Source organism: Sciurus vulgaris (genome assembly GCF_902686455.1).
Source record: "Sciurus vulgaris genome assembly, chromosome: 3".
NCBI classification, from domain to species: Eukaryota; Metazoa; Chordata; class Mammalia; order Rodentia; family Sciuridae; genus Sciurus; species Sciurus vulgaris.
This window is the reverse complement of record NC_136463.1, coordinates 91211305-91238619: the sequence shown is the minus strand read 5'-3', so window position 1 is coordinate 91238619 and position 27315 is coordinate 91211305. Positions and strand designations below refer to the sequence as shown.

The following is a 27315-nucleotide window of genomic DNA, read 5'->3' as shown; positions in this document are numbered from 1 at the left end:
AACATTTCTGGAATACTGATTTGCTCGTTCATTTAACCATACATACTTATTGAGCACTTTCTATGTGCTAGGCTCTTGGCAGAGCACACAAATGAGGTATTCCCAACAATACACAGGCATTTCCCCACACACACATTGGAAAACCTCATAGTGTGGTATTCAGTTTAGAAATAAGGGGAGAAATAAAAAATATTTCTAAGCAGTAGTTTGTCTTGAAATTGCTTATTTTCTAATGACCCTATTTGCTTATTTCTAGGACTCAGTTGATTTCCTATCTCTTGATTTGTCTTATGAATGCCAAAGTGAGGCAAGTCTACCAGAGAAGTTGAATATATTGCAGGTAATTTGATCCCTTTTCCATATCAATGATAAATAGTGAACATTCCTAAGAGAATATCAGACATTTAATGTGTTGTTTAATGTGTGCACTGAACTTCTACATAGTCAAAAGATCTGCCAAGTTCCATCTGGGGAGATTTTCATTAAAAACATCCCTAGGGAACATTGGGATGTTAGTCTTTCCTAAAAAAGGTAACAAGGGTTAGCTTGTTAAGATACATATTCACATGGATCTTCTCTCCTGTTGGAATCTCCTGAGAATTAAAATTCTAGTGTTCTTTCTGAGTTTTAAAAAGACAGTCACTGATGGTAGTGATGGTTGCTGTGAGTTCATTTTGTATGCTACAACAAAATACCTGAGGCAAGCTAACTTTATTTTAAAAAGAGGTTTATTTAGCTCACAGTTCTGTAGCTTCAAGATGTGGCACTGGCATCAGTTCAGCTCCGCTCTGATCAAGCCCCTCTTGGCTGCATCATATCATGATGGGAGCATGCATGTGATGAAAAACAACAGTGAAACAGGAAGCCAGAGAGAGACTGGGGTCCCACAAGACACCCCAGTTGACCTAACACCCTCCCACTAGACCCCACCTCTTAAAGGTCCCACCATCTCCCAGTACCACCACCTATGGGACCAAGCCCACAACCCATGAACCTTTGATAGGACACACTTAAACCACATCTAAACCATGGCATTTGCAAAACAGTTTAAATCTACTTAATGAGCTTAGTTTGTCAAGATCAGATGCTATTTAGTAAGTACTGGAGGTAGGATTTGAACCAAGGCTTTCTCATTCTAAGACATTATACTACCTCTCCAAAGCAAAAATGAGTACAAAATGTTGGGAACTTTATAATGAAGGTTGCATTTTTTGAAAATCACATACTATTTTAGTTGTTTTTGTTAGCATTGTCTCACCTGAACCTAAAATTGCTTGAGACCTATAGCCTGAACTTCTGGATGAGATTTCTGGGTCTTATAGAATCGTGGTGTCTCTGAGGTCCTCTTACGCCTGACAACAAAATTTGCCTTTCCCTTTCTCAAGGGATTAAACCAGAGTTTGTGGCCAAGCTAAAGGCTTTAAACACCACTGACATTTAAAAAAACCATCTCACTTATGCACATGCAGCTTGCCTCAACAGGAGCATCTGCAGGATTTGTATTACAGAATGTGGTTTACAGTGCTTCCCTTTCAAGAAAATCAGCACCTACCAGTGTCTGAATAATGCTGTGAAACCTCAGTCCACAGCTGGTAGCCCAATAGTAACTCTGTTTGAACAAACTTAGAAGTCATTTATTAAGCCCTGCAACAGTTCTTTTTTCCTTCTATTTCCTCATGTAGGAATTCAATTCCAGATGTTGCACTTCACAGCTCACCTGCAGCCTCAAAGATTTAGAATGGGGTTGGGGCTGAAGCTCAGTGTAGAACATGCCCTGTACACGCATGAGGCCCTGAATTTGATCCCCAGCATGCAAAAAAGAATAGCTGAGTTCTCCCTGAGGAGAGGGGCTGAATAGCATCCACAGGAGCCTACAGCATGCTGCCCGTGGTTTTTTTTTTTTCAACACAACCTCCTTCCTCACCCCAGATGCCCCTGCACTCCACTTAAAGGGGCCTCTTCCATGGTCTGCAAGGGGAGAGGGTGGAGGTATTGTCAAGATCAGCACACACTTGCTTCTACCCCTATCTCCCCAGAGCACCTGTACCCCCTTGCTGAGCCTCAGGGGCTCTTAGCTGCAGCTCACCAATGGCACACAGCTATCTTAGGGCCTGAGAGCATCTCCTCAGCACCTTGTAAAGAGGCACAGCACAGCACCGACTTCAGAATTCTGCAGGAAGCACACACTGCATCCCATATCCAGTTTATCAGAAAAGGCTCTGTTCACCCAGGAAACCCTTCATTCTGCAGAAGGCAGGACAGGGGCCCCAAAGGCTCCTCTAGTTCATTAGTCCTGGAATAGCACAGGTCATGTGGATCCTTCAGGCACGAAAAAACCCTCAGTTCTGTATGTATGCCGCCCTCAGTTGTTTGGATCTCCTGCATTGATTCATCCCTGGGAAAGGACCGAACCTGTGTAGAGGTGCAGCTCCACTAACCGTGTGTTCATGGGCAGTTCACTTGGCTTCTCCGAGCTTTGGACGCCTCATCTGTCAAGAAGGGACATTGTCAAAGGAAGCTATGAGAAAATAAAGAACACGCCTGGCTCCTTTTAAATAGTTGCTATTGGTGTCTCTTGGTAGCTTTTAATGGCTCAGAGGAGGAAAAATTAGTGTGGGGAAAATTACCCAAGGAAGGGTGAAGTGCAGTGAAGCATGTCAGCTTAAAGATGCTTCCCCTTGATACTAAAATTGAGAACAGCTGGTCCACAATTAATATTCTAGTCAGTTTTTCACCTCTGTGACCAAAAGACCCGACAAGAACAATATAGAGGAGAAAAATTACATTTGGCACTTACGGTCAGGGGTCTTAGTCCTTTGATGGCCAACTCCATAGTTCTGGACCCAAGATGAGGCAAAACATCATGGTGGAAGTGTGTGGAGGAGGAAAGCAGCTCAGGAGATGGCAACAGGGGAGCAAAGAGTGAACTCTGCTCACCCAGGACAAAAATATAAACCCTGCAGGCACGCCCCCAGTGACCTAACTTCTCAGCCACACCCTACCTACTATAATTACCACCCCGTTAATCCATATCAGTGACTGGGTTACATCATATTGCTGATTAGGTTACAACTCTTAATCTAAATGTTTTTACCTCTGAACATACTTGCATTGTCTCACATGAACTTTTTTGGGACACCTTATACCTAAACCATAACAGGTAACAATAACAACTCTTTTATCTTTTTATTATGGAAAATTTCAAGTACATCCAAAAATAAGGGGAAAAGTATAAGGAATTCCTATGAAGTCATCAGTAGCTTCAAGTACCTATGTCTCTCTCTTCTACCACCTAAACCAGATTATTCTGAAGAAAACCTCAGACATCTATAAATATGGTGATGGTGGCATCTTGACTAAGCTTCTTGAGTAACACAGGCCTTTTGTTCTTGGCTCTAAGAGGTTCCTTGTACACCCAAGATGAAGGAAGGGTGCAGGAAGGGGTGATGAGGGTGGCCTATGTTCTAAACAGTGTAAGTCTTTCCCATTCAGGGTCTAGAGTCAGCTACTCTAATTAACTGAGATGGCTAGCGAGCATTTCCAAAGCTGGAGTATTTGTGACCTCACCTTGAAACTCTGTCCCTGTTATCAAAAGATACTTCCTAGGGAGCTTCAGTTCACTTGCTGGGCTTTATCTTTTTCAGACCATTGAACCAAAAGTGAAAGTTTTTATCTTCACCCTAAAACTTCGGGACTGTCCCTCCACCAGGAAGAACCCTGCCAGTCTGCTTTTTAGCCTTATGGAAGGTGAGTGGATCCTCATGGGAGAGATATTGAGGGACATTTGGTTCACTGGACTAGTGATTAACAGTCTTGAAAGCTGGGGTTTGAATGGGAGGAGGAGCACAGGAGGAGGACTGTTCTGAGAAACCTACCCAGGTGGGTGTGGGGGTCTTCTGCCTTCCCTGGCAGGTAGCTCCCATTGCCCCAAGAAAGAGGTGAGGCTCTGTACAAGGAGAGATAAAGACCATTGGGCCTCAGATGTAAATTGTAAGCATGAAAGCTGATATTTGTTTGCTTGTCTCCTTTCATTGCCTCTTCCTCCAGGGTCTTCTATCTCTGCCCCATTCTGCAGGATGCTTCATGCCTGTCTCCAATTAGTACCTTCTGTTTCTCCTTGTCCCTATAACCTCAGCTTGATTGTGGTCCTGGTGGGCTCCTAAGATGCTAAAAACTTTCAGGTGCAGGACCTGAAGCTCACAGACCAGTGTTTCAGTGTTTTAATGCAAATTCTTGACTGAATCTGATTGACTGGCCATGGATCAGGAAGTTATTCCTGGTCCAGTTGAGCCAGGGGAAGGCTGGAGTCTATTAAGTCTTGTGACTGCTGGGGACTCTGAAGGAAGGGGCATAGGGACATGTGCTAGAGTGCCCTGATATTCACTCTAACCCCTTCCCCTCCCTGTGCCTCACTGACTCCATAGACCTCTGCAGCTGATCCACACACCTCACCTAATATCCTAATCCTAACTTAGCTTATAGCATGATGAGCACTGTTCTTAAATGCCATACCTTTATAAATGGTTAAAATGGTAACTTTTATGCTGATGTATATTTAAACCACAATTTCTGATGTTTAAATTCTAAATCAACTGTTCTTAAAGTTGCAGTTCCTAGACCACCAGCATCAGGATCAGCATCACCTGGGGAGTTAGAAATGCATCTTCTGGGTCCCACCCAGACCTGTCAGAGGTTCTGGGGTGAAGCTGGCAATCTCAAGTCTGAAGGTGCTTCTGATTGTACCCTTAAGTGTGTAAGGAGATCAGACATTTCTGATCTCCTTAACCTCTTGGCCCATGGTATTTTCAGAGGGACTTGGAACTGTTGCTTGGAGTTTGTGTGTGTGTTATGAGTGAGAAAAACTGCTGATTTCAGATGCATATGTTCTTGGTTAAGTTTCATGTAGAGTTCAATTTCTTCTCTTACAGCCATAAATAAAGACCAAGTGCTCATCATTGGGTTTGATGTTAATGAGCTCCTGAGCTGTTCATCAAGTTCCAAGAAAAGGTGATGTTAGATTGCCTATTGAGTCACTGATATTTTTAGACTACTCTGCTGTTCTTTCACATGGGGTCTCTTTTTGAGATTCTTGGCATTGCTTATTGAACCAGCAGGTTTATTATGGTCATTCAAAAGACAAGGAGGAAGGCTCAGAGGAAAAGCTGGAAAAGTTATCCCTCGCTGGGTCTTGGTTTAGGCTCCACGGTCTGGCTTCCTCTGTTGTCGGTTCACTCCAGCTGCACACAATTAGCAGAGCTGAGATTTGAATCCCTGCTTCTAGTTTAAGATCTTGGAAGCAGTGCATATGGAGAAGAGGCCAGGTTAAACATAGAGCCAACCATCCCACTAGTTTCATGAAGTGAGTTCTTGCCCCCATTTCCTTATTGTGAAATGTCTTTCTCACTGGAGACAGTGTAGACAGAAGGGCCAGTTTTGCAGAAGCCTACCTTAACGGTTCTCACGATGGAGGTTTTAATCAATGATGAGACTGCAAATAATTTATCAATGACTAAAATATCAAGGTTTGTAAATGACATACTTTAAAAGAAATTGGAGATTTGACATTAGCCCCGTAATTATGTCATATCCCATTTCAAATGAGCAAGAAAAGGATGGTGTGGAAGGTGGCACTGGAAATTCCCCACAACCTCAGCACTCCCTCAGGGTGTTTCACAGGTGGACTTTACACACCATGCTGTAAGGTAGGACAGACTGGAGACAATCATTTGGCTCCCATACCCTCAGCTAGAGCTCTCCTTGTCATTCATCCCTGACATTTCATAAACAGTGGTGCCACCACCTCTCTGTATCTTTCCTCTTCTATCACTTGACTGTACTGAGCCATAATCACTTCTTATCATTCCATCTTTTCAACTCATTTCAAATCATCAGTTGAGTTTAATAGATCTTGAGTTGCTGCCATATGTCAGACTTTCTGCTGAGTATGCAAATCAGGGCAGTGAGCAGACAGGTCACATTTTCTCCCTGACCACACAGACCACAAAGGAGTGCTGGGCTATGTCTCCTGGCAGGAAAAAACAAACAAACAAACAAACAAACAAACAAACAAAAAACCAGACCAAAGTAGAATGGGTTCCCTGAGAGGTCAAAAAGTACAAAACACAAGTGACACCAGCTCTGAGGTTCTCTCCAACACCCTGATCTCACTGCATTTCTCCTGAAGGGATGTTCCAACATTGGTTTACAGCAGGGACCTTGACTCAGTTGGATGTGAATGGAGACCTCCTGGTGGAGGGGCAGCAGGGGAGGATTCAGGACTACCAGTTTTCTCCTTTGAGAATTTTAGATTTCACAGGTGAGGCAGAGAGGTCCCCAAAAGACTTACCCAGAGCATAGCAGGGGAGACAGCCCTGCATCCAAAGGGACAGAAGAGCATTGTTTGGGAATCTGTGAGGCAGGTGGGCTGAAGTGGGGGCACTTGGAATCTCTGGGCACGGAGTGCTTCTTAGTACACTAAATCTTTCCTAAGTTAGGCAAACCCCAGACTCCCTGCTCCAAGATCTGTTTCATCCAGGGCAGTTTATTTCCTCAGACCTCCTTTCCTCTATGTCAAGAGTTCAGAGTCAGGGTCAGAGGGCTGAGTGAGGTTATGATCAGGCAGGCTTATGCTGCCTGCATGGGTGCACAGCTGCGGCTGGGCGCTGAGGAGCAGCTCCCACACACCTGGTTTTGCTCCACAACACATGCGTTTTGGATAATCCACAACCATACATAGAGTTTCCCCTTCTCCACTGCTCTAGCAAACATGGGGAAATTGATGCTAGGTAAAGCAGAGGAGCTTGGTCCAGAAGACCCCTACTGGGGGTCTGACTCACCCTGTGTCCCCCTTGGAAGGGAGACCCTTCTCCAGTGTCACTGTCACTTCTGCCAGTTGTGTGCTCTGGGCCAACCTGGTATAAGGGTCATCTCCTTTCACATGGAAGCCCTCAGAGGGAGATGCTCTCGCCCTCCACCTCCTTTTCCCCGTGTGTCTTCTCTTTTGTGGATAGACACTTCTGCCAGCTTTTCCTCAAGGTTGCCCTCTTCTGGGTACAGTTTGCAGTATGCTGTGGTGTGGTGCTTTCCAGCCCGCAAAGCTGAACTCATTAAAAGTAAAATCAATTTAGAGGATGACAACCCAAAACTTTTTTAAAAGAAAGGAACAGAATGGGAGATAGACTAGAATAAAATAGAAAATAGGCTACATTGCATGTAAGGATAGCACTTTGTGTAGGTGTGTGTGTTGTTTGTTTTTGTTTTGGTAGTGAGGATCGAATTTAGGGGTGCTCTACCACTGAGCTACAACCACAGCCCCCACCCTTTTGTTTTTTGACACAGGGCTGTGCTAAGTTGCTTAGCACCACACTAAGTTTCCAAAGCTGGATTTGAACTTGCCATCCTCCTGCCTCAGCCGTCCAAGTGTCTGGGATAATAGGCATGTGCCACTGTGCCTGGCTTATGTGAGGTTTTATTTCAAATATATAATACATGCACATAATCATAGACATTTACACACATACATAATGGTACATGGTTAAAAACACAGACTGTACTACCACTTGCAAGCTTTGGGGTCAAGGAGAAGTCACACTCACCAGGAGTCCAGTCTCCTATCTTGTTATTTTTCATCCTTAAGTCTGGTTGATTGGTCTCAGATGTAGCTCCTGACATCATGTTTGCAATACATAGCACGAGGAAGAAAAGAGATTATAGACAAGACTGCTATTTAGTTGGTACATACTTGGTTTTTGTTTTCATTATACTGGTGATGGAATCCAGGATTTAGCATATACTAAGCAATTGCTCTGCCACTGAGCCATATCCTCAGACTCCTTTTTTTCCAAATTTTTTTGTTGGTGCATTGTAATTGTATGTAATGGTGGACTTCATTGTTACGTATTTGTACATGCACACATTCTAACAATATAATTTGGCCAATATCATTCCCCAGTATTCCCCTTTCCCAGCTCTTTTTATTTTTTATTTTGAGACAGGGTCTCGTTAAGTTGAGGTTGGCCTCAAACTTGCAATCCTCCTGTTTCAGCCTCCTAAGTTGCTAGAATTGTAGACATGTGCCACCATGCCCAGCTAGTTGGTACTTAGCAGGAGAGCTGTACCCACAGTTTCATTATTGAAATACTCTTGTACCAGCTGGTAAATAACTGCTGGCCCCTGAGGCTTATAAGGTATGCATTTCTTTAAGTCTGTTTCTTCCTCTGCAGGATGAAGGTTAATTGTAATACCTATCTCATAAATTAGTTATCAAAATTAAATGAAGTAATATACATATATTCTTAGTACTGTGACTGGCACAGAATATAGGCTTAAGAAATTTAAATCCTTATTATTAGTTGTTTTACACAATAAATTATAAGAAGAATAAAGTTTGGTATCAGAACTGAAGATAAAAGGGTAGACTAACATGGGGAACAATAATTATTCATGTAGGAAGGGGTCATAATAACAATTTCCCCAACTAACAGTCATTTCCTGCCCATGACTTTGTGAACTTGGCATTTGACTTAGTGTTTCTGAAATCTTTACAGATTAGATACGTTAACCCTATTCATCAGTATGGGGATATTTATAACTCCAAGTCATTAATTATTCCTTTGTGTCACTTCAATCCCACAGTGTATCTTGTTCTCTGACTAAAAGCCTGGCCCTTCAGACTGACCAGCAGCAGGACCAGGAGATGGCAGATGGGTCCTTGTACTCAGGCTCAGCCTACCACAGAGTCTGGGAAACCTTTGCTAACCAGTCCAGGGAAGAAAGGGATGCCTTCCTGCAGGATGTTTTTCCAGAAGGCTTCCTCTGGGGTGTCTCCACAGGAGCCTTTAATGTGGAAGGAGGCTGGGCTGAGGATGGGAGAGGGGCGAGCATTTGGGACCAATATGCGCATTTGAAAGCCATCAAGGGTCAAGCAACACCAAAGGTGGCCAGTGATAGTTACCACAAGCCAGTCTCTGATGTTACCCTGCTTCGTGGCCTCCGGGCTCAAGTATACAAGTTCTCCATTTCCTGGTCCCGGATCTTCCCCACTGGGCACAGAAGCAGCCCCAACCTCCGAGGTGTTGCCTACTACAACAAGCTGATTGACAGCCTGCTGGACTCAAGAATCGAGCCCATGGTGACACTGTTCCACTGGGACCTGCCTCAGGCCCTGCACGATCATGGTGGATGGCAAAATGAGAGCGTGGTGGATGCCTTCTTGGATTATGCAGCCTTCTGCTTCTCCACTTTTGGGGACCGTGTGAAGTTGTGGGTGACCTTCCACGAGCCGTGGGTGATGAGCTATGCAGGCTATGGCACTGGCCAACACGCACCAGGCATTTCAGACCCAGGAGTGGCCTCTTTTAAGGTAGTGCTTATTTCCACCACAGCTCCTAATTGGGGGCAAAAACACATTTGGCTGGAAGAAAGTAATTTTATCTGTCTGTTTTATATGAACGAGTCTTTATTTTTTAGTCTTTAAAGGAAATCAAAGGAAGGGAAGGGAAACCATATATTAATCACCTTATTTTGTCTAGACACTGTACTATCCCTTTAGAAAAATTATTTCATCCTTAGAATTGTCCTGATGGATGAGAAAATTGGGGCTCAGAGCTGATAAACAATATGTTCATGATGACATCACTGTTGGGTTGCAGGTCGAAAGCCAGGTTCTGAGACTCTCTTCCTAACTCCAAAGTTAAATCCCTAAGCTGGAGGCATAGCTTGGATAGAGTGCATCCCCAGGCCTGCACTTATTTAAAAAAAAAAAAAAGACAAGTTTCTTATGTCACCTAGGGCTCGTGTTAAGCAAGGAGGAATTTGTGAATTCAGGAAACTGAAAAATCTTGGTTTTAGCTTAGTCAAGATGGAACTTGATCGGGGCACAAACAACTGTTTCAGACCCAGTAGTTTTCTCTCTCATTTCCCTTGTTGGCTTTATTCCTGGGATCCCTGGGCGGCAACTCTGCTTTGGTCTCCTATCTCCTGGTCTCTGGGTGACCACATGCACACTCCTGAGTCCATCTCTGGATCTCAGCTAGGGGACTAATGACTAATTAGTTTGGGTCAAGATCCCAGGATCTACCCACACTGACTGGGAGATGGGGAAGTGGGGTGGAAGAGGTAGCTTTCTAGAAGGCAATCAGGATATCATTTCTTTCTTTCTTTTTTTTTTTTTTTTTTTTTGAAATTTTTTTTAGTTTTCAATGGGTGCTTATTTTATTTATTTATATGCAGTACTGAGGATCAAACCCAGGGCCTCACACATGCCAGGCCAGCGTTCTACCACTGAGCCACAACCCCAGCCCCAGGATATCATTTCAACAAGATGGAGATAGACATGATGGGACCAATTTTTAATTTTTTTTTCTTGAGACAGGCTCTCATGTATTGCCCAGGCTGGTCTTAAACTCCTGGCTGGGCTCAATCTGTCTGCCTCGGCTTCCCTAGTAACTGGGAATGCAGGCATACACCACAATGCCTAGCTCTGCAGACCAAATTTCAAGTGGGTTATTATGGGTTCTTACCATCATTTCCCTTTTCTTTCAGAATCTCCCAGAAAACCCAACAGCTTTCCCTGGCAAGATTCTTCAGGATAGACTTGTTAGACTGGTTTCCCTGTCATACTTTGGGTTCTGTTCTAGGCGTTAAGGAGAGAGATTCAGCCATGTCTTCAACATGTCATAACCTTCTGGGAGAGATGTTAGTGGCACACGTAATAAAAGTAGAACAATTTGAAATGTTCACAATAAGAGTGAACTGGAACATCATGAATAAATGACTCTATGAAATGCCCACTGAGCACCCTGCCCAGCACAGACTAGTTAAGAAGGGGCCCATTCCTGCATTTTGGAAAGGAGCATTTTGCAAGTGGCGTTTAGGACTTAATTAAGGACTAACATTCAGGACATAAGAAGCCAGGAGTGTTGCTTCCCAGGCCACATTTTAGTATGAAATTTTTCAAAAGTGTCAACCTTTTCAGATGATAAAAAAGAAAAAAAACTAAGATTTATCAACTTCCCTTTAGTACTCCAAGTTTTTGCTTTGTAGTTTACGTATGCTAATCTCACTTAATCCTCCTACATGGATCCATAATTGTACAGTTCTTGTAGACAAGCTGAAATTAAGGGAGCAGATGGTTCAAGTTTATATAGAGCAAGTTATTGACAGAGTCATGATATGAATGTAAGCTGTTATACTCCATACCACTCCATTTTTGCCCTATTGCCCCATGATGCTGCACCAGGGAAACTGATAACTTTTGTAAGATGATGAGCTAAGTCTATAATGAGACTCTGAGGGCTGAGGATGCAGCTCAGTGGTAGATCACTTGCCTAGCATGCCATGAAGCCCTGGGTTCCATTCCCAGCACTATGTGGGGTAGTTCCTGGTTATTGTTTTTCTTTATAGATTTAAGAAGAATACAGAACAAGTAGGCTAGAAAAAGTAGTCTTCTCCCTTGTGCATTAATTAAAATAATACCCCTTTACTCTGGATTAATTGTTCAATAATAACTTTTTTTTTTTTTTTTTTTTTTTTTTTTTTTGCGGTGCTGGGGATTTAACCCAGGGCCTTGTGCTTGCAAGGTAAGCACTGTACCAACTGAGCTACAGCCCCAGCCCAATAACCACTTATTGAGTATAGAGGCAGAATAGCATTGTGAGTGACAAACAGGCCTGGAGTCAGACTGCCTGGTTTTGATATTCTCAATCACTCCTGACTGTAGCCATGTAGAGTTACTACACCTACATTGGTCTTGTTTTCCTCACATGTAAAGTGGCATTAACTGTACTTGCCATATGAAGTTGTTGAAAGGATTGCATGACAGGTGGTTGTTGATGTTGGTGTCAATTTGTCGATGTTCAACTGTTAACTTGTTTTCTCCTTGGTTTGTTAACAATGGGGTTGATATTGTTGACAATGTGTTTTTTTTCCCTCACAGTACTGGGAATTAAACCCAGGAGAGAAAGTTTTACCTATCAGCTACATCCATAGGCCTTTGGTACTATTTTTTTTTCAGTTGTTGATGGACCCTTATTTTATTTACGTATATGTGGTACTGAGAATTGAACCCAGTGCCTCACACATGCCAGGCAAGTGCTCTACCACTGAGCCACAACCCCAGCCTGGCCTTTGTTACTTTTAATTTTATTTTATGACAGGCCTAAGTTGCTGAGGCTGATTTTGAACTTGTGATCCTCCTGCCTCAGCCTCTGAGTCATTGGGCTTATAGGGAGGCACCCCCACACTTGGCTGATGTTGACAAAGCATCAGCCTTGTTGTTGACTTTTGATGTTTTTATTGACTCATTGACATTATTGACCCTGGTGTTAATGTCGAATTGTTAATGACTTGTTGGAATTAAGTGTTGATGTCATGTTGACCACACGTGTTGTTGACTTGATATTGACATTGGTGTTAACTTATTGATGTTATTGTTGACTTGTTTTTGGCTCGTTAGTGCTGTTGTTGACGTTGGCATCGGCATTAAGCATTGTGTTTCCTTCTTTCTTCCTCACAAGGTGGCTCACTCGATCCTCAAGGCTCATGCTAGAACCTGGCACCACTACAACAGTCACCATCGCTCTCAGCAGCAGGGGCGTGTGGGCATTGTGCTGAACTCACACTGGGCAGAACCCCTGTCTCCAGACAGACCTGAGGACCTAATAGCCTCTGAGCGCTTCTTGCACTTCATGCTGGGCTGGTTTGCACACCCTATCTTTGTGGATGGAGACTACCCTGCCACCCTAAGGGCCCAGGTTCAACGGATAAACACACAGTGTCCCCATCCTGTGGTCCAGCTCCCTGAGTTCACCGAGGCAGAGAAGCAGCTCTTAAAAGGCTCTGCTGACTTTCTGGGTCTGTCACATTACACCTCCCGCCTCATCAGCAAGGCCCAACAAGATACCTGCATCCCCAGCTATGATAATATTGGAGGTTTCACCCAGCATGTGGACCCTGCATGGCCCCAAACTTCATCTCCTTGGATTCGCATAGTGCCCTGGGGTATTAGGAGGCTGTTGCAGTTTGTGTCCCTGGAATACACAAGAGGAAAAGTTCCAATCTACCTGGCTGGGAATGGCATGCCCGTAGGGGAGAGTGAAGATCTCTTTGATGATTCCTTGAGAGTGGACTACTTCAACCGGTATATCAATGAGGTGCTCAAGGGTAAGAACAGTGGATATGCTGGCAGGGTGGGAGGTGTTTTTCCTCCAAGTCATCAGAGTTCTGTTTAAGTGGACAAAGGTGGTATCCCAGGGAAACAAAGTCAAAAAAGCAGTGTTGGTATCAGTGGTGGGGAGTTCTTCACATCATCCTTCTAACTCTGTATTTTCCCTAGAGGCTTATGTCTTTATTCCTGTAGTCCTGTTCCCTAAAACACCACCCTTCTACATTTGGCCCACCTGAGTCTTAGAAACCATAAGTTCTTATCTTGTTATTGTTCTTGTTGTTACTGGATATTGAACTCAGGGGCACTTTACCACTGGGCTATAACTCCAGCTTTTTAAATTTTGAGACAGGGTCTTGCTCATTTGCTGAGGCTGGCCTTAAACTTGCAATCCTCCTGCCTCAGCCTCCTGAGTTGCTGGAATTACAAGTGCATGCCTCTGTACCCAGTAAATCTTACCATTTTTAATGCATTTTAAAAACAAATATTGAGTGCCTACTACATGCCAGGCATTGTGTAAGACAGTAGGAGTACAATGTTGAACAAACATTAGCCTTTCCATAGCGGATTCACAGTCTACAGAGGGATGTAGGCAAAGAATTGAAGTATAGAATGACAAGGTCATTCATGGTATGTGGACCCTTAAGATGGGATTCCAACCTACTAAATCTTCCCTCATTGCTCCAACCACACTGATAACCATCTCCTTTAACTTTTTCTAAAATCTACATTCCGCATGATCTAGTTGACCCATATCTACAGCTTCATTGTTACCTCTAACATACCATTTCTTATGTCTTTTTATTCCAAATGAAAAAGGATAACAAATAGGTTTATCTCACAACATAGTCATAGTCATTACTAGTGAGTGGCCAGCTATTTGACTACAGGGCTGTGTTGACATGGTTTAAAGACTGTCTAAATTCAGAGAGAAAGTCGATTAGTGATATGTGCCTGTCTAGGGCACTGCAGTAAGGAATGGAGACACCTTAGGAGGCCAGGCAGCCCTCTATACTTCATATGTACATATCTCAGTGTTAGTTACAATTCTGTTTTTCTTCTTTGATAATCTTGGAATTCCTTTGAGACATTATCTCAAGGATCCTTGAAATAGCCTTGTGCAGTAAAGACAAGCCAATATTATCCTCACAGGACAACTCCAAAATCCCATTCTTTGAGAGATTTACACACCCAAATAGGCAGTGATTGGAACCAGAGGCCTTTATTTCTGGGTCAGTTCTTCCCTCTGCCCACTAAGCTATAATGACTTTGATGATCCTTGTGTCCCCAGAGCCTAGCAGGGACCTTGAACAAAGTAGGTGCTTACTAACTTAGGTATTGAATGAACAATGTTACTTACCTCTTATACAATCAATCTGTTTGTTGAGAGGTTGTATAGTTTGATAAAAATAGACCTAATTCTTCACTGGCTCCATGTTGGAGCCCTCCACAGCTATTGTCTTTTTACTTTTCCTCTGGTTTTGGGTTGATTTACTAGATCATTTGGCAAATTGGAGGTGAGTTAGGGGAATTGGTATCCTGGGGCTGCTATAACAAATTACCACAGGCTTGGTGACTTAAAATAACAGAAATTTATTATCTCATAGGTCTAGAAGCTAGAAGTCTAAAATTGATGTATTGGTATGGCTAGTTTCCCTTCAAAATCTGTGAGGGAGAATCCTTCTTTGCTCTTTACAGATTCTGGTGGCTCCAGGTATTCCTTGGCTCGTACCTGCATCACTCTAGACCCTGCCTCCATCTTCACATGACCCTCTCCTTTGTCACACTTGTTGTCAGAGTTAGGGTTTACCCAGTTAACCCAGAATGACCTCGTCTTGGGACTGTTAATTACCTGGGGTTAGGAGTTGGACATATGCACTATACCAGGGAATAAATTTTCTTTAGTCTTTTTTTTTTTGACATGGATTGAGTCATCATTTTATGCCAATATTACTGAATGTAAACAGGGAAAAACAAAAACAGTTTAAAAATTGTGATTTATGTATATTATATAAAACCAAGCCTCCTAATGCTAGCAGATGGAATATATTCTATTCGTTTAAGGCAAGAATTCTGCTTTGGGTTGAGATTTATGGCCATGAAGGTGACCTGCAGTTCTGGGAATGTCATGTAAATTTTCCTTGTGCTCATTCTGAAGAGAAAAAAGAATTAAATTTGAGGGGTAAACAAAGCCACCTGCAAAACTTTCAAGATAGAAGAAAGAAATTTTAAAGCGACACTAGCTTACTTATACTTGTTCAATAATGAATATTTTATTTAAAAATAACCCTGATTTTTGTCTCCTTCACAGCTATCAAGGAGGATGCAGTGGATGTGCGTTCTTATATTGCTCGTTCCTTCATGGATGGCTTTGAAGGCTCCTCTGGTTACAGCCAGAGATTTGGGCTGTACCATGTCAATTTCAATGACAGCAGCAAGTCAAGGACTCCCAGGAAATCTGCCTACTTTTTCACCAGCATCATTGAAAAGAATGGTTTCCTTGCCCCAGTAGTAAGAAGACTGCCACCACGTAAAACAGCAGACTTCCCCTCCAAGACCAAAACTTTCAATTTTCCATCAGAGGTGCCATCCAAGGCTAAAGTAGTTTGGGAAAAGTTCTCCAACCAACCCAAGTTTGAAAGAGACTTGTTCTATCATGGCACCTTCCGGGATGACTTTCTGTGGGGCGTGTCCTCTTCAGCCTATCAAATTGAAGGAGCTTGGGATGCTGATGGCAAAGGCCCCAGCATTTGGGATAACTTTACCCATACATCAGGGAGCAATGTGGAAGGCAATGCCACTGGAGACATAGCCTGTGACAGTTATAACCAGCTACAGGCAGATCTGAATATGCTTCGAACTTTGAAGGTGAAGGCCTATCGCTTCTCTATCTCCTGGTCTCGGATTTTCCCAAATGGGAGAATCGATTCTATCAACAGTCATGGTGTCAGTTATTACAATAGACTGATCAATGATTTGGTGGCAAGCAACATCTCTCCCATGGTAACACTGTTTCACTGGGACCTGCCCCAGGCCCTCCAGGATATTGGAGGTTGGGAGAATCCTTCCTTGATTGAGTTGTTTGACAGCTATGCAGACTTCTGTTTCCAGACCTTTGGTGACAGAGTCAAGTTCTGGATGACCTTTAATGAGCCCACCTACCAGGCATGGTTGGGTTACGGCTCAGGGGAATTTCCCCCAAATGTGCAGGACCCAGGCTGGGCCCCTTACAGGATTGGCCATGCAGTCATCAAAGCTCATGCCAGAGTCTATCACACTTACGATGAGAAATACCGGCAGGCGCAGAATGGGGTCATCTCAATGAGCCTTAGTGCACACTGGGCAGAACCCAAGTCACTAGGGATCCCAAGAGATGTAGAAGCAGCTGACCGAATGCTACAGTTCTCCCTGGGCTGGTTTGCCCACCCCATTTTTAGGAACGGAGACTATCCTGATGCCATGAAGTGGAAAGTGGGGAATAGGAGTGAACTACAGCACTTGGCCAACTCCCGCCTGCCAAGCTTCACTGAGGAAGAGAAGGCATATATCAGGGGTACAGCAGATGTCTTCTGCCTCAACACCTACTCTTCCAGAATCGTGCAGTACAAAACATCTAGGCTAAACCCACCCTCCTACCAAGATGACCAGGAGATGACTGAGGAGGAGGACCCTGCATGGATTGCCACGGCATTTAACCCAGCTGTGCCCTGGGGGACACGGAGACTGCTGAATTGGATCAAGGAAGAATATGGTGACATCCCCATTTACATCACAGAAAATGGAGCAGGGCTGACAAATCCAGCAGTGGAAGACACTGATAGGATATTTTACCACAAAACCTATATCAATGAAGCTTTGAAAGGTATGTGAGGGTCCTAAAAAAATCTGTATGTCATGTGCCTGAAATAGTTCAGCAGTGTGCTTTCAAAGTCTCTTTCATGCCTTAACTCCATAATTCCTTACCTTGTTTGGGAGTTATACATCCCCTGAGAAATTTCCCTCTCCCCAGGGAAAATGTACAAATGTATATACACAGAAGGATGTATATACCCAAAAAGAATATATTCCTGGGTCCATTTTTTTCATTATTGAGCAATTACTATGTTGATAAGTTTTATTTTAGGTGCTGAGGCTGTAGCAGGAAACAAAACATAAATTTCTCCCCTAATGGAGCTTCTATTTTCATGGGTTCCACGTACCTCAGAACAACAACAACAACAACAAAAAACTCTTCTTTAAATGCAAATACCTGTGCTTAACTTTTTTTTTTTTTTTTTTTTTTTTTGGTGCTGAGGATTGAACCCAGGGCCTTATGCTTGCAAGGCAAGCACTCTACCAACTATTGAACCCAGGGCCTTGTGCTTGCAAGGCAAGTACTCTACCAACTGAGCTATAATCCCCAGGCCCCCATGCTTAACTTATAACTCAACTGAGGTCTTAAATTCAGGACATGTCTCTTTACCTTAACAAAAGAATTTGATTTTGCCAAGATCAGTCATTAATACTGTAGGATCATCAGAGATGGCAAAGAGTAAAATCCAGGGTCTGGGGCTGTAGCTCAGTGGTAGAGTGCCTGCTTTACATGTGTGAGCCACTGAGTTCGATCCTTAGTACCACATAAAAATAAATAAAGATGTTGTGTCCATCTACAACTAAAAACACATCTAAAACAAAGTAAGATCCACAAGGTGTGTGTCTTTTAGGGCTTATGTTACTTCGTGCACAACTTGATGGTTTAGGGTCATTGCCTTGAATTGAGGAACCAGTACTTGGCTGGGGTTCTTGGAGATTCTGCCTCCTGATGTAAAGCTCTTCTCTGCTCTCTTTGGGATGTTCCCAGCCTACAGGCTTGATGGTGTAGACCTTCGAGGGTATTCCGCCTGGTCTCTGATGGACAGCTTTGAGTGGCTGTCTGGCTACACAGTCAAGTTTGGACTGTACCATGTTGACTTCAATAATGTGAACAGACCTCGCACAGCAAGAGCCTCTGCCAGATACTACACAGAGGTCATTACCAACAATGGCATGCCACTGCCCAAGGAGGATGAATTCCTATATGGACAGTTTCCAGAGGGCTTCATCTGGAGTACATCATCTGCTTCATATCAGGTGGGGAGTTCAGGGCCCATCAACACCATGAACCATATCCCCAAATCCCTGCCCCTGACAGAGCATGTGCTGGGGGCAAGGCTTGGGGCCACTGTCCAGGGCCTCTTCCTGGACAGTCTAGCTTCCCCAAATTTGGTCAGACCAGCATGGTTAGGTGGGCTGTGCTGAGTGCCTGTAGAGCCAGATGGAACAGGCGGAGCCTGGTCACCAGCACAGGTAAAGACATGCACATATGCAGAGTCTCCACTGGGACGCCTCTCTTCCTTACCTGGTCCTTCCAAGCAGGCAGATCACCTGGTTTAGTTCTAAACCTGGGCCTGGGCTTTTTCTGATGATATAACATGAGGCTGTTATGTTTTCATGCCACACAAGGCTCATTTATACCAAAGATGGTTTTATTCTTATTTTTGGAATAATGAAAGATAAAGAGCAGTGAATGCCTTGCTGGGCAGCTAATTAGTGGTGGGTTCCTACCTCTATTTATCTTCTCTGATATAGGAATAGGGCTCAGTATGCTTAGTGTGGACCTGGACAGGGTGCTGAGCCTATGGGGGTCTTCTATATGACCATCACTGCTCAAAATGTTTTAGGAAGGTGAGGGTTAGCTACTCCCAGATGACTGAGTTACCAAGTGATAAGGAAAATCTCAGGCCAAATTCTGACAGACATTTAACTAAGAGTTAATTAGTGGGAAAACATAAAAACTGTTCATGTGCCCTGTTTAGAGGATCAAGGAAACCCCAGATCTCAATCCTCTTTGGTACTCTGGCCCACACCTTATACAAAATGTTCACTTGAGGAAATGCCAAGAAGTTGGATCCTGCTAATGACAGGCAAACAGAATCCTCTGTCTTAGGGTTTCTCGATAGGCGTTACTGATGTTTTGTATGGATAATTCCTTGTTATGGGGGCTGTCATGTACACTGTAGGATGTTTAGCAGCATCTGTGGCTTCTATACACTAGATGCCAGTAGATTCTCCACAGCTCCCCACCCTGCCTGGCCGCGATGCTTGTTGTAATAACTGAAGCTGTCCAGACACTTTTGTACGGACATTTTTAACTGTCTCCTTGAGGGCAAAATGACCCCAGGGGAGAACTACTGTCCCTTGGGTTTACAAGGAACATAGAAAGGACTAGAGATTTCTCCAAGGCTATGGGCTACAGGCTTTGGTGCATTCTTAAACCCTGTCTTACAAGGGCAGGGAGTGTCTTGAGAATATTTTAGCCGCCTCACATCTTGAGTTTTTAAGTTGTCATTGAGTATCCATTCCCATTTATCATGGCAGTCAAGAGGCACGATTCTCACCATTTGTGACACTGAATATTTGATGGGCAAAGTGTGAGGCACATGAATCAGGAATGAATGGGAAGTGCTCATAGTGTGGGCTTTTGCCTAGAGTACCAGCTGTCGCCCTCCAGGGCTGTGTATTCTGAAAAAAAAAAAAAAAAAAGTTTTTCATTGGGAAATCTTTATAGACATAGAGAAGAGTAACAAAAATAGTACAGAAGATTCCCATATACTCTTTCCGAGACTCAATTGCTTACTTCTTACTGTATTTACTTATCTCTGTGTATGTACACATAGGTACATATGTGTGCATGTATATATTTACAGATACTTAAATGTGTATACATATGCACATACATTATTGAAACTTATTTTATTACATGAAAAAAAAGAGTCATCTACCTGGATTCTCTTCCATAAAATAAATAACTATTTTATACTTCTAAGCATTTTGTAAGGAGCTACTTGGATACTATGTAAATATGTCCCTCATCAAATTTTACCCACTAGTTTTAGGAACTGTTAATACTTTTTGCCTGAATCAACTATTACTATAATGATTAACAAATAGTGATTTTTTTTTCAAAATCATCATTTATTTTATATTTATTAGATGACAATCTCTTTTTTTTAAATATTTTGTCTTAATTGCAGGTGGACATAATACCTTTATGTTATTTTTATGTGGTGCTGAGGATTGGACCCAGGGCCTCATATGTGCTAGGCTAGCGCTCTACAACTGAGCCACAACCCCAGCCCTACAGTCTCTTTTCTCTTATTTATTTATAGTTTATATATAAATCAATATGTATCAGTATACATATTTAAGATGTATATGTAAATACACATATCGATATATATTTACATATATGTCATTGTTATGATGTTGGAATCCTATTTTATCCAATGTATTATACTTTTTACTTAATTTAATTTTGGTAGTAGGGATTGAAGCCCTGGGTGCCTTACCACTGAGCTATATCCCCAGCTCTTTGGTTTTTTCCCAATGTTTAGTTTGAGTCAGGATCTCGCTAAGTTGCTGAAGCTGACCTTAAACTTGTGATCCTCCTGCCTCAGCCTCCTGAGTTGCTGAGATTACAGGCATGTACCAATGTACCTGGCTCATTTGCTCAAATTATTTAGTTGTATCAGATTTTTCCAGGGGGAGTGGCTTTTAGCTGGATTCTAGACAATTTTTGTTTTGCTTTTGTTTTTGGCTGTCTTAGGGATTAAACCCAGGGCCTTGGGCATGCTAGGCAAGTACTCTTCCAACCCTGGATCCTATGTCCTTTTTTTTTTTTTTTAGTTTTTTAATATGGTTTGTTTTAGCTGTAGGTGGACACAATACCTTCATTTTATTTATATGTGGTGCTGAGGATCGAACCCAGGGCCTCACGCATGCCAGGCAAGTGCTCCACCACTGAGCCACAACCCCAGACCCCTATGTCCTTTTGACATGGCCCATTATTCTTTGATCACTTCTCTAATTCTTTTTGGCAGTGAGATGGTCCAGGCTCATCGTGTACCTTTTCTGCTCCAGCCTTTAATCAGCCTTTTCTACAATGAGTCCTATCTCCTTTTAGTGGAGCATAGTATTTAGAAATCATGATCTTGGTACTAAATTTGCTAATTATTCTGGGGGTGTCATTACTTCTGGGCCCTATCAAGGAACAGAGCTAGGAAATATATGTATATATATACACATAGATTTATGTATATTTCCACATTTAGCTATATATACTTAAAACCATGAGTTCACACCATTATCATCAATATGAGTCCAACTCCATAAGGTTCACTTAACGCTAGCCTTTTCATTTTCTTTTTGTATTTCTGCTTTCTGATAAAGAGAAATCTAGCTTGTAGTATAGTCTTAATTGTTAATCTCCCTGCATTACCTAATCTTCCCCCCATACTGCCTCCTCCACTTAGACAGCTTACATGGTGGGTGCTCTCACTGGTCCTGAACCCCACCATACAGCAAATCCTGGATGGGCATTCAATGTGATGGTGCCACATTTGTACAGAAATCTATGGGACTTCAGAAACTGGAGGGGTGGTAAGAGATGGCTCCCAGAGGAGGTGATACTGAGAAACATCCTGACTTGGGACTCACCCACTGACAGGAATTTGTAAATGCTTGACTGAATGACTTAATTAGACCACGTCTTGTCATCTTAAGATTGAAGGTGCATGGAGAGCAGATGGCAAAGGACTTAATATTTGGGACACGTTTTCTCACACACCAATGAAGATTGAGAATGATGACAATGGAGATGTGGCCTGTGACAGTTATCACAAGATTGCCGAGGATGTGGTTGCCCTGCAGAATCTGGGTGTATCCCACTATCGTTTTTCTATATCCTGGACGCGCATCCTCCCTGATGGAACCACCAAGTACATCAATGAAGCCGGCCTGAACTACTACGTGAGGCTCATCGATGCACTGCTGGCTGTCAACATCAAGCCCCAGGTGAGGGTGGGCCTAGCCAGGCCCTGGAAAGGCCCACACAGGGGAGTCAGCAGGGCTTGAAGAACAGTTGTTATGCAAATGAAATGCTGTTCTCAAATTCAATTTTTGAATTGTCCAAAAATTCACATGATATAAAATTAAAGCACAGAAGTTTTCTTTCCGACCTTGACCCCCCTTCTCTGGGGTCAAGGTTGATTTTTATGTAGGCACATCGCATGTCAGTGACTTTCCATGGAAAGCATAACCGATGGAACAGTTCAGTCTGGCTTTCTCACAGGTAACCCTGTACCACTGGGACCTGCCTCAGGCGCTTCAGGATGTTGGAGGCTGGGAGAATGAGACCATCGTACAGCGGTTTAAAGAGTATGCAGATGTGATTTTCCAGAGGCTGGGAGACAAAGTGAAATTTTGGATCACGCTGAATGAGCCCTATGTCATTGCTTACCAAGGCTATGGCAATGGAATAGGAGCACCAGGTAAAAGGCCCAGGCCTGACTTCTCAGTTCTTTGAAACATGGGCTTCTCTACACCTTGAAGACATGAAATCCAGGTGGCATGGGAGGAGGTAACAAAAAAAGCCCCATAGCAGTGTCTCAGAAACCCTGCCTCCTGCTCAAGGCTGCAGAGTTTTCCCTTCTGATGCCACATTTACTGAACACAAATGTCACATCTTAGTACTTCAAGGTGACTTCATTTCTTTGCTCAGTGACTCTGACCTGCCTCAGAGGGAAGCTCTTTAAAATTGGGGATGTGGGCGGATTGTTGTAGGGAAGGACAGTTCCTTAGGCGGCACAGGTTCATGGTCTATTATTCACAACCCCAAATCCTGAAGATCCTCATTACTGATTTTGACTGACCTGAGCCCATTTAATTTTAGCGAAACCTCACCTGAGTCCACATGAGGCTGCTGTGGTCTTATCTCAGTGTGAGCACTCCTAAATCCTGTGGAGTTACCAGTGTGCTTGACTGTGGAGACTTGTCCTGGGCCCCACTAGGGTGATAGGTTATATATACAAACATTACATACAATGTTTCTAAAATAAACATTTAATTCCAAAACACATCAGCCATCAGGGCTTTGAACAAGGGATTGTGGACCTATTTTTCCCCTTAAAAACATTCAACTTCCCTTTCTTGGATTCTAAGCTGATAAGAGTAAATTTGTGTTCATCTATGTGATTCCTCAGAATCATGGAAAGAGCATCAGGAGATGTGCTCCTCCCACTGGCCCTTGATTGGGCCACCTTTCTCATAGCGTTTGCTCTTAGGCGGTCTTCCCATCAGCTGCTTACATTTGCTAAGTTCTCCAATGTGGGTCTCCAAAGAGCTCTGAGACATTAACTCCTGAGGCACACACTATTGTGTGTATTCTGCTTGAGGCATATGAACTGTTCTTTTAGGGGAGAGAAACAGAAGCCAACACTGATCAAGTGCCTTCCCTTTGCCAGACACAGTGGGTGCTTCACATAAACTCTTGACTTTCCTTCTCACCAGCACTCTCTGATGCCCATTCTAGTGAGGAAGAAACTAAGGCTGAATTACTTGCTCAAAGTGACATGATTTAGTAAGAGGTAGAGCCAGGATTTGAATTTTTCTTCCTAATGCCAAATCTTTCTCCCAAACAGAGGGGACTTCTGTAGGCAGGGAATAACACTCTTGGCCTTGCTTATTCGGTTGACATGTGTCTGTGTTTCCAGGAATCTCCTCTGACACTGCTCCTTACATTGCTGGCCACAACCTAATAAAGTCTCATGCCGAGGTCTGGCATCTGTACAATGATGTGTACCGTGCTCAGCAAGGTGGCATTATTTCCATCACCATCAGCAGTGACTGGGCTGAGCCCAGGGACCCCTCTAACCAAGAGGACGTGGAGGCAGCCAGGAGACATGTGGAGGTCTGGTTTCATTCTGGACAGTGTTTACTTTTATCTGTTTTCTCCTCCTATAAGTGGGGACTAATGAAAATAGAATTACACTGAGAATCAAAACTTTAGGATCTGAGCTAAGTTTTGCTATGACCCAATTTTGTGAGCTTGGGGAAACCAAAAACCTTAGTTTTTTTTTTTTTTTTTTTAACCTGTTAACTAGAGATGCCCTACTTATCTTGTCGGTTTGCAGTGATAAGGGATTGGGTTTTCTTTTGAATCCTAAAAAATTATTTGTACATGTATTCCTTCGTGGACGTAACACTGATTTAAAGTCATCTATAGAAAGAAGCACTGTGTCTTCAGTCTCTCTGCTTTGTTTGTAGTGGCCAGCAGAGCTGGGGATGCACACTTCTCTGGGTATCACCATCTAATTTCATTTGGTCCAGCCTAAGAATTCCTTAAATTGGGGGCTTTAGATTCTGTGAAACTCGTTAGTAAATTCCATGAGTTTAAGCCAAGGATGTGCATCTTTTGGTCAACTCCAGGAAACAGTGACACTAGTAGTAAGCAGATGGCGACATGGCCCGCTGCGTCTCAGTATGGCCCCTGACAAAAAAGTGAGAGTGAAGAATGGCCCTCACAGATTTCTCCCTGGATCCTGCTAGTGCCCCTGCATTAGAAGGCATCCTCTACCATGTCTTGGTGTCCAAAGGCAGGCGAGGGTCTCCGTCCTCCATATTGTTTCCCACTTTTGGGTCTGCAGAGGAGTCTAGAGACTGTGGCACTTGGACTTAGGGGGATACGAAGAACCCTGGATTGCCAGACTCTTCACAAGAGTACTTGACAATGGCAGTCACATTAGGAAATGCATCCTTCATTTCAGATTTGTAGCACTGGTGAATTAGAGCAGTAATATTTTCCCCTGAAGTCAAAACCCCAAACCTCAGGAAATGTTAGACTGCAGTATCGTTAGATTGCAGCATTTACATCTCCTGTTAGAATCAGCTTCCACACAAAGGTCCAAGTTGTAACCCTACAGTGCATTGTACCAGGGTATGTGTGTGTGTGCTCTAAGCCTCATTTCAGACTGAGTGAAAGGCTGCCCTCACCCACATTCAACATTATATATTTAGGTACCATGTCTCCTCCTAATAAGGGTGACCTTGACTTCATTAAAGAAACTAGGTTTTTGGGGTGGTATAGTTCAGTGGTGAATGCACACTTAGCATGTATGAGACCCTTAGGTTTGATCCCCAGTGTGCATGTGCACACACACTCACACTCACACACACAGGTTGAACAGATCCCTACTTCAGAGCTTTTTTTTTTTTTTTGAGGGGAGGGTACTTTTTTGGGGAGATTGAATCTAAGGGTGCTTAACCATTGAGCCATATCCCTGGTCCTTTATTTTATTTTGAAACAGACCTTGTTAAGTCGCTGAAGCTGGCTTCAAACTTGCAATCCTCCTGCTTGAGCCTCCAGAGTTGCTGGGGTTACAGGCGTGCACCATTGCGCCCAGCCCCACTACAGGGCTTTCAACCTAAAGTCCATGAATCAACCTAGGCAGCCAGGGAAGACTTGCAACTCCGCCCTTCCCAGAAACTTCTGATTGAGCTTTGATAAGGATCAAGTATTAGTTCAACTGCTCTGCAGTAATAGAGGGAGTAGGTGGCCTAGGGTTTTTTGAGTGTCTCCTTTCTTTTCTGTCCAATCCTTCTCAGGGCGGCCAGGAAGCATTTGTAGAGTACCAAGGCCAGGGGTCAGTTTTTCCTCTCACTGTAATTACTGAGGACATGGCCCTGCCCTAAGGACCATTCTGCAACTATGCAAACAGGTGCAGGTGGAAACATCTGCAGGCCACTTACTCAAAACAGGGAGAGCAGAGCACCAGGTCAGGGGAGAGGGGAGGTTTTATGGGCAATGAGTTCTGAGCAGGGACACCACTGTCTTTCAGTGACACCTATAATACTAAAGTTGACTGTTCCCCACCCCCAACAGTTTATGGGAGGCTGGTTTGCTCATCCTATTTTCAAGAATGGAGATTACCACGAGGTCATGAAGACACGAATCCGTGACAGAAGCCTGGCCGCAGGACTCACCAAGTCGCGGTGAGGTCTTATGCCTACAGTGGTGAGAACATGGGTGCTGGGGTCAGAGAGGCATGTCTAAGTCAGCTCGTCTCTTAATTTCTTTGCTTGCTGGGAAGATTACATGTGATGGCATTTGTAAAGTTTGTACTTGACAATTATTATACTATTATTGTTATTCTTAGGAACAGCAAGGGACTCTGTCCCAAGAGCACCCACCTCTTAGCAATCCTACCAAGTTACTCCAAAGACAAATTGTCCAGCTTATCCTATCTTATTTCATCACCTTTTGAGTCAATGTGGATAGCAATGAGTAACTGCTCATTTAGTGCATTTTGTCATTTGCTCAACAGGTGGCAATAGTTTGAATCAAAGTATTCCCACTTCCTGTCAAGGAAGTAATAGCAACAGCAGGAACTGCTATCATTTATTGATCTTCCACTGGTACTTTCATTCCTAATTTAAAGATGAGTAAACTGAGACACAAAGATTAGGGCAAGTTACCCACCTGTTAAAGTGCAGCAACAGAGATTTGAAGCCAGGCTGTCTGCTTCCCAGACCCACACTGTAGGTTTAAGAGTCATCCAACTGGTATTACAGGTGTGGTGTGTGGAAGGGCACAGAGTGATGGTCACTGGCCTTATGGGAATATACCACTTTATGTTAGCTCACATGTGCAAGGGAGGGTGGTGAAAGGAATTCAACAGGCATGAGTTCACATATAGCCGTTAAGTCTTTACCCCAAACACCACCATAAAGCCCAGCTGAGAAAGATTTGAAAATCCAGTTGCACTGTATAAGGCACTCCTGGCTTTTTCAGGGCAAGTCCTGCTGAACAGGTTGTGCCTGGAGGTCTGACATGCTAACTCTGGTCTACAATAAGCAAATGAGCACTCTGGCCCATTATACAACTTTGGTGAGCAGCTACAATGTGTCCAGGTCAAAGCCAGTGGGGCCAATTAAGGAGAAGAGTCCAAGTCTGGCTCCTCTAGGTGCTAACAGGCCAGCTAGAAGACAGTATTCCATGGAATTCTATTCTTCAATTTCTTCAGTAAAAAGAAAACTCAGATGAAATCAGGGTGGGCTGGAGAGACCCAGGAGACTTCATGGATGAGGCAGAACATCAGACATGAACTAGAATTTAGTTGAGCAGAGATCATTCCACCCAAGGGATGAGGGTGTGTGTATAGGCCTAGAGTAAGAATGGAGTGTGTGCAGCTAAAAGTGGGGAGACTGAACTGTATCAGTGAAGAGATTGGGGCCACATAGTGGGAGGCCTGGGGCCACAGGCCTTGAGGAGCGAGGATATGAGGAGACTGGGCTTTAGT

General features: G+C 43.4%; 1 protein-coding gene across 1 annotated transcript in view; it reads left to right on the top strand.

Moving 5' to 3' along the window:
• LCT (lactase) overlaps nt 1-27315 on the top strand; it is a gene marked incomplete at its 5' end in the record, with an annotated part of 46681 nt that overhangs the window by 10251 nt on the left and 9115 nt on the right. The window contains 11 exons of the mRNA XM_079135598.1: nt 257-340; nt 3645-3747; nt 4929-5007; nt 8635-9361; nt 12516-13161; nt 15474-17024; nt 18003-18271; nt 21743-22033; nt 22311-22509; nt 23731-23927; nt 25899-26008. Of these exons, the coding sequence (XP_078991724.1) occupies nt 257-340; nt 3645-3747; nt 4929-5007; nt 8635-9361; nt 12516-13161; nt 15474-17024; nt 18003-18271; nt 21743-22033; nt 22311-22509; nt 23731-23927; nt 25899-26008 (4256 nt within the window). The remainder of the gene's footprint in view (nt 1-256; nt 341-3644; nt 3748-4928; nt 5008-8634; nt 9362-12515; nt 13162-15473; nt 17025-18002; nt 18272-21742; nt 22034-22310; nt 22510-23730; nt 23928-25898; nt 26009-27315) is intronic.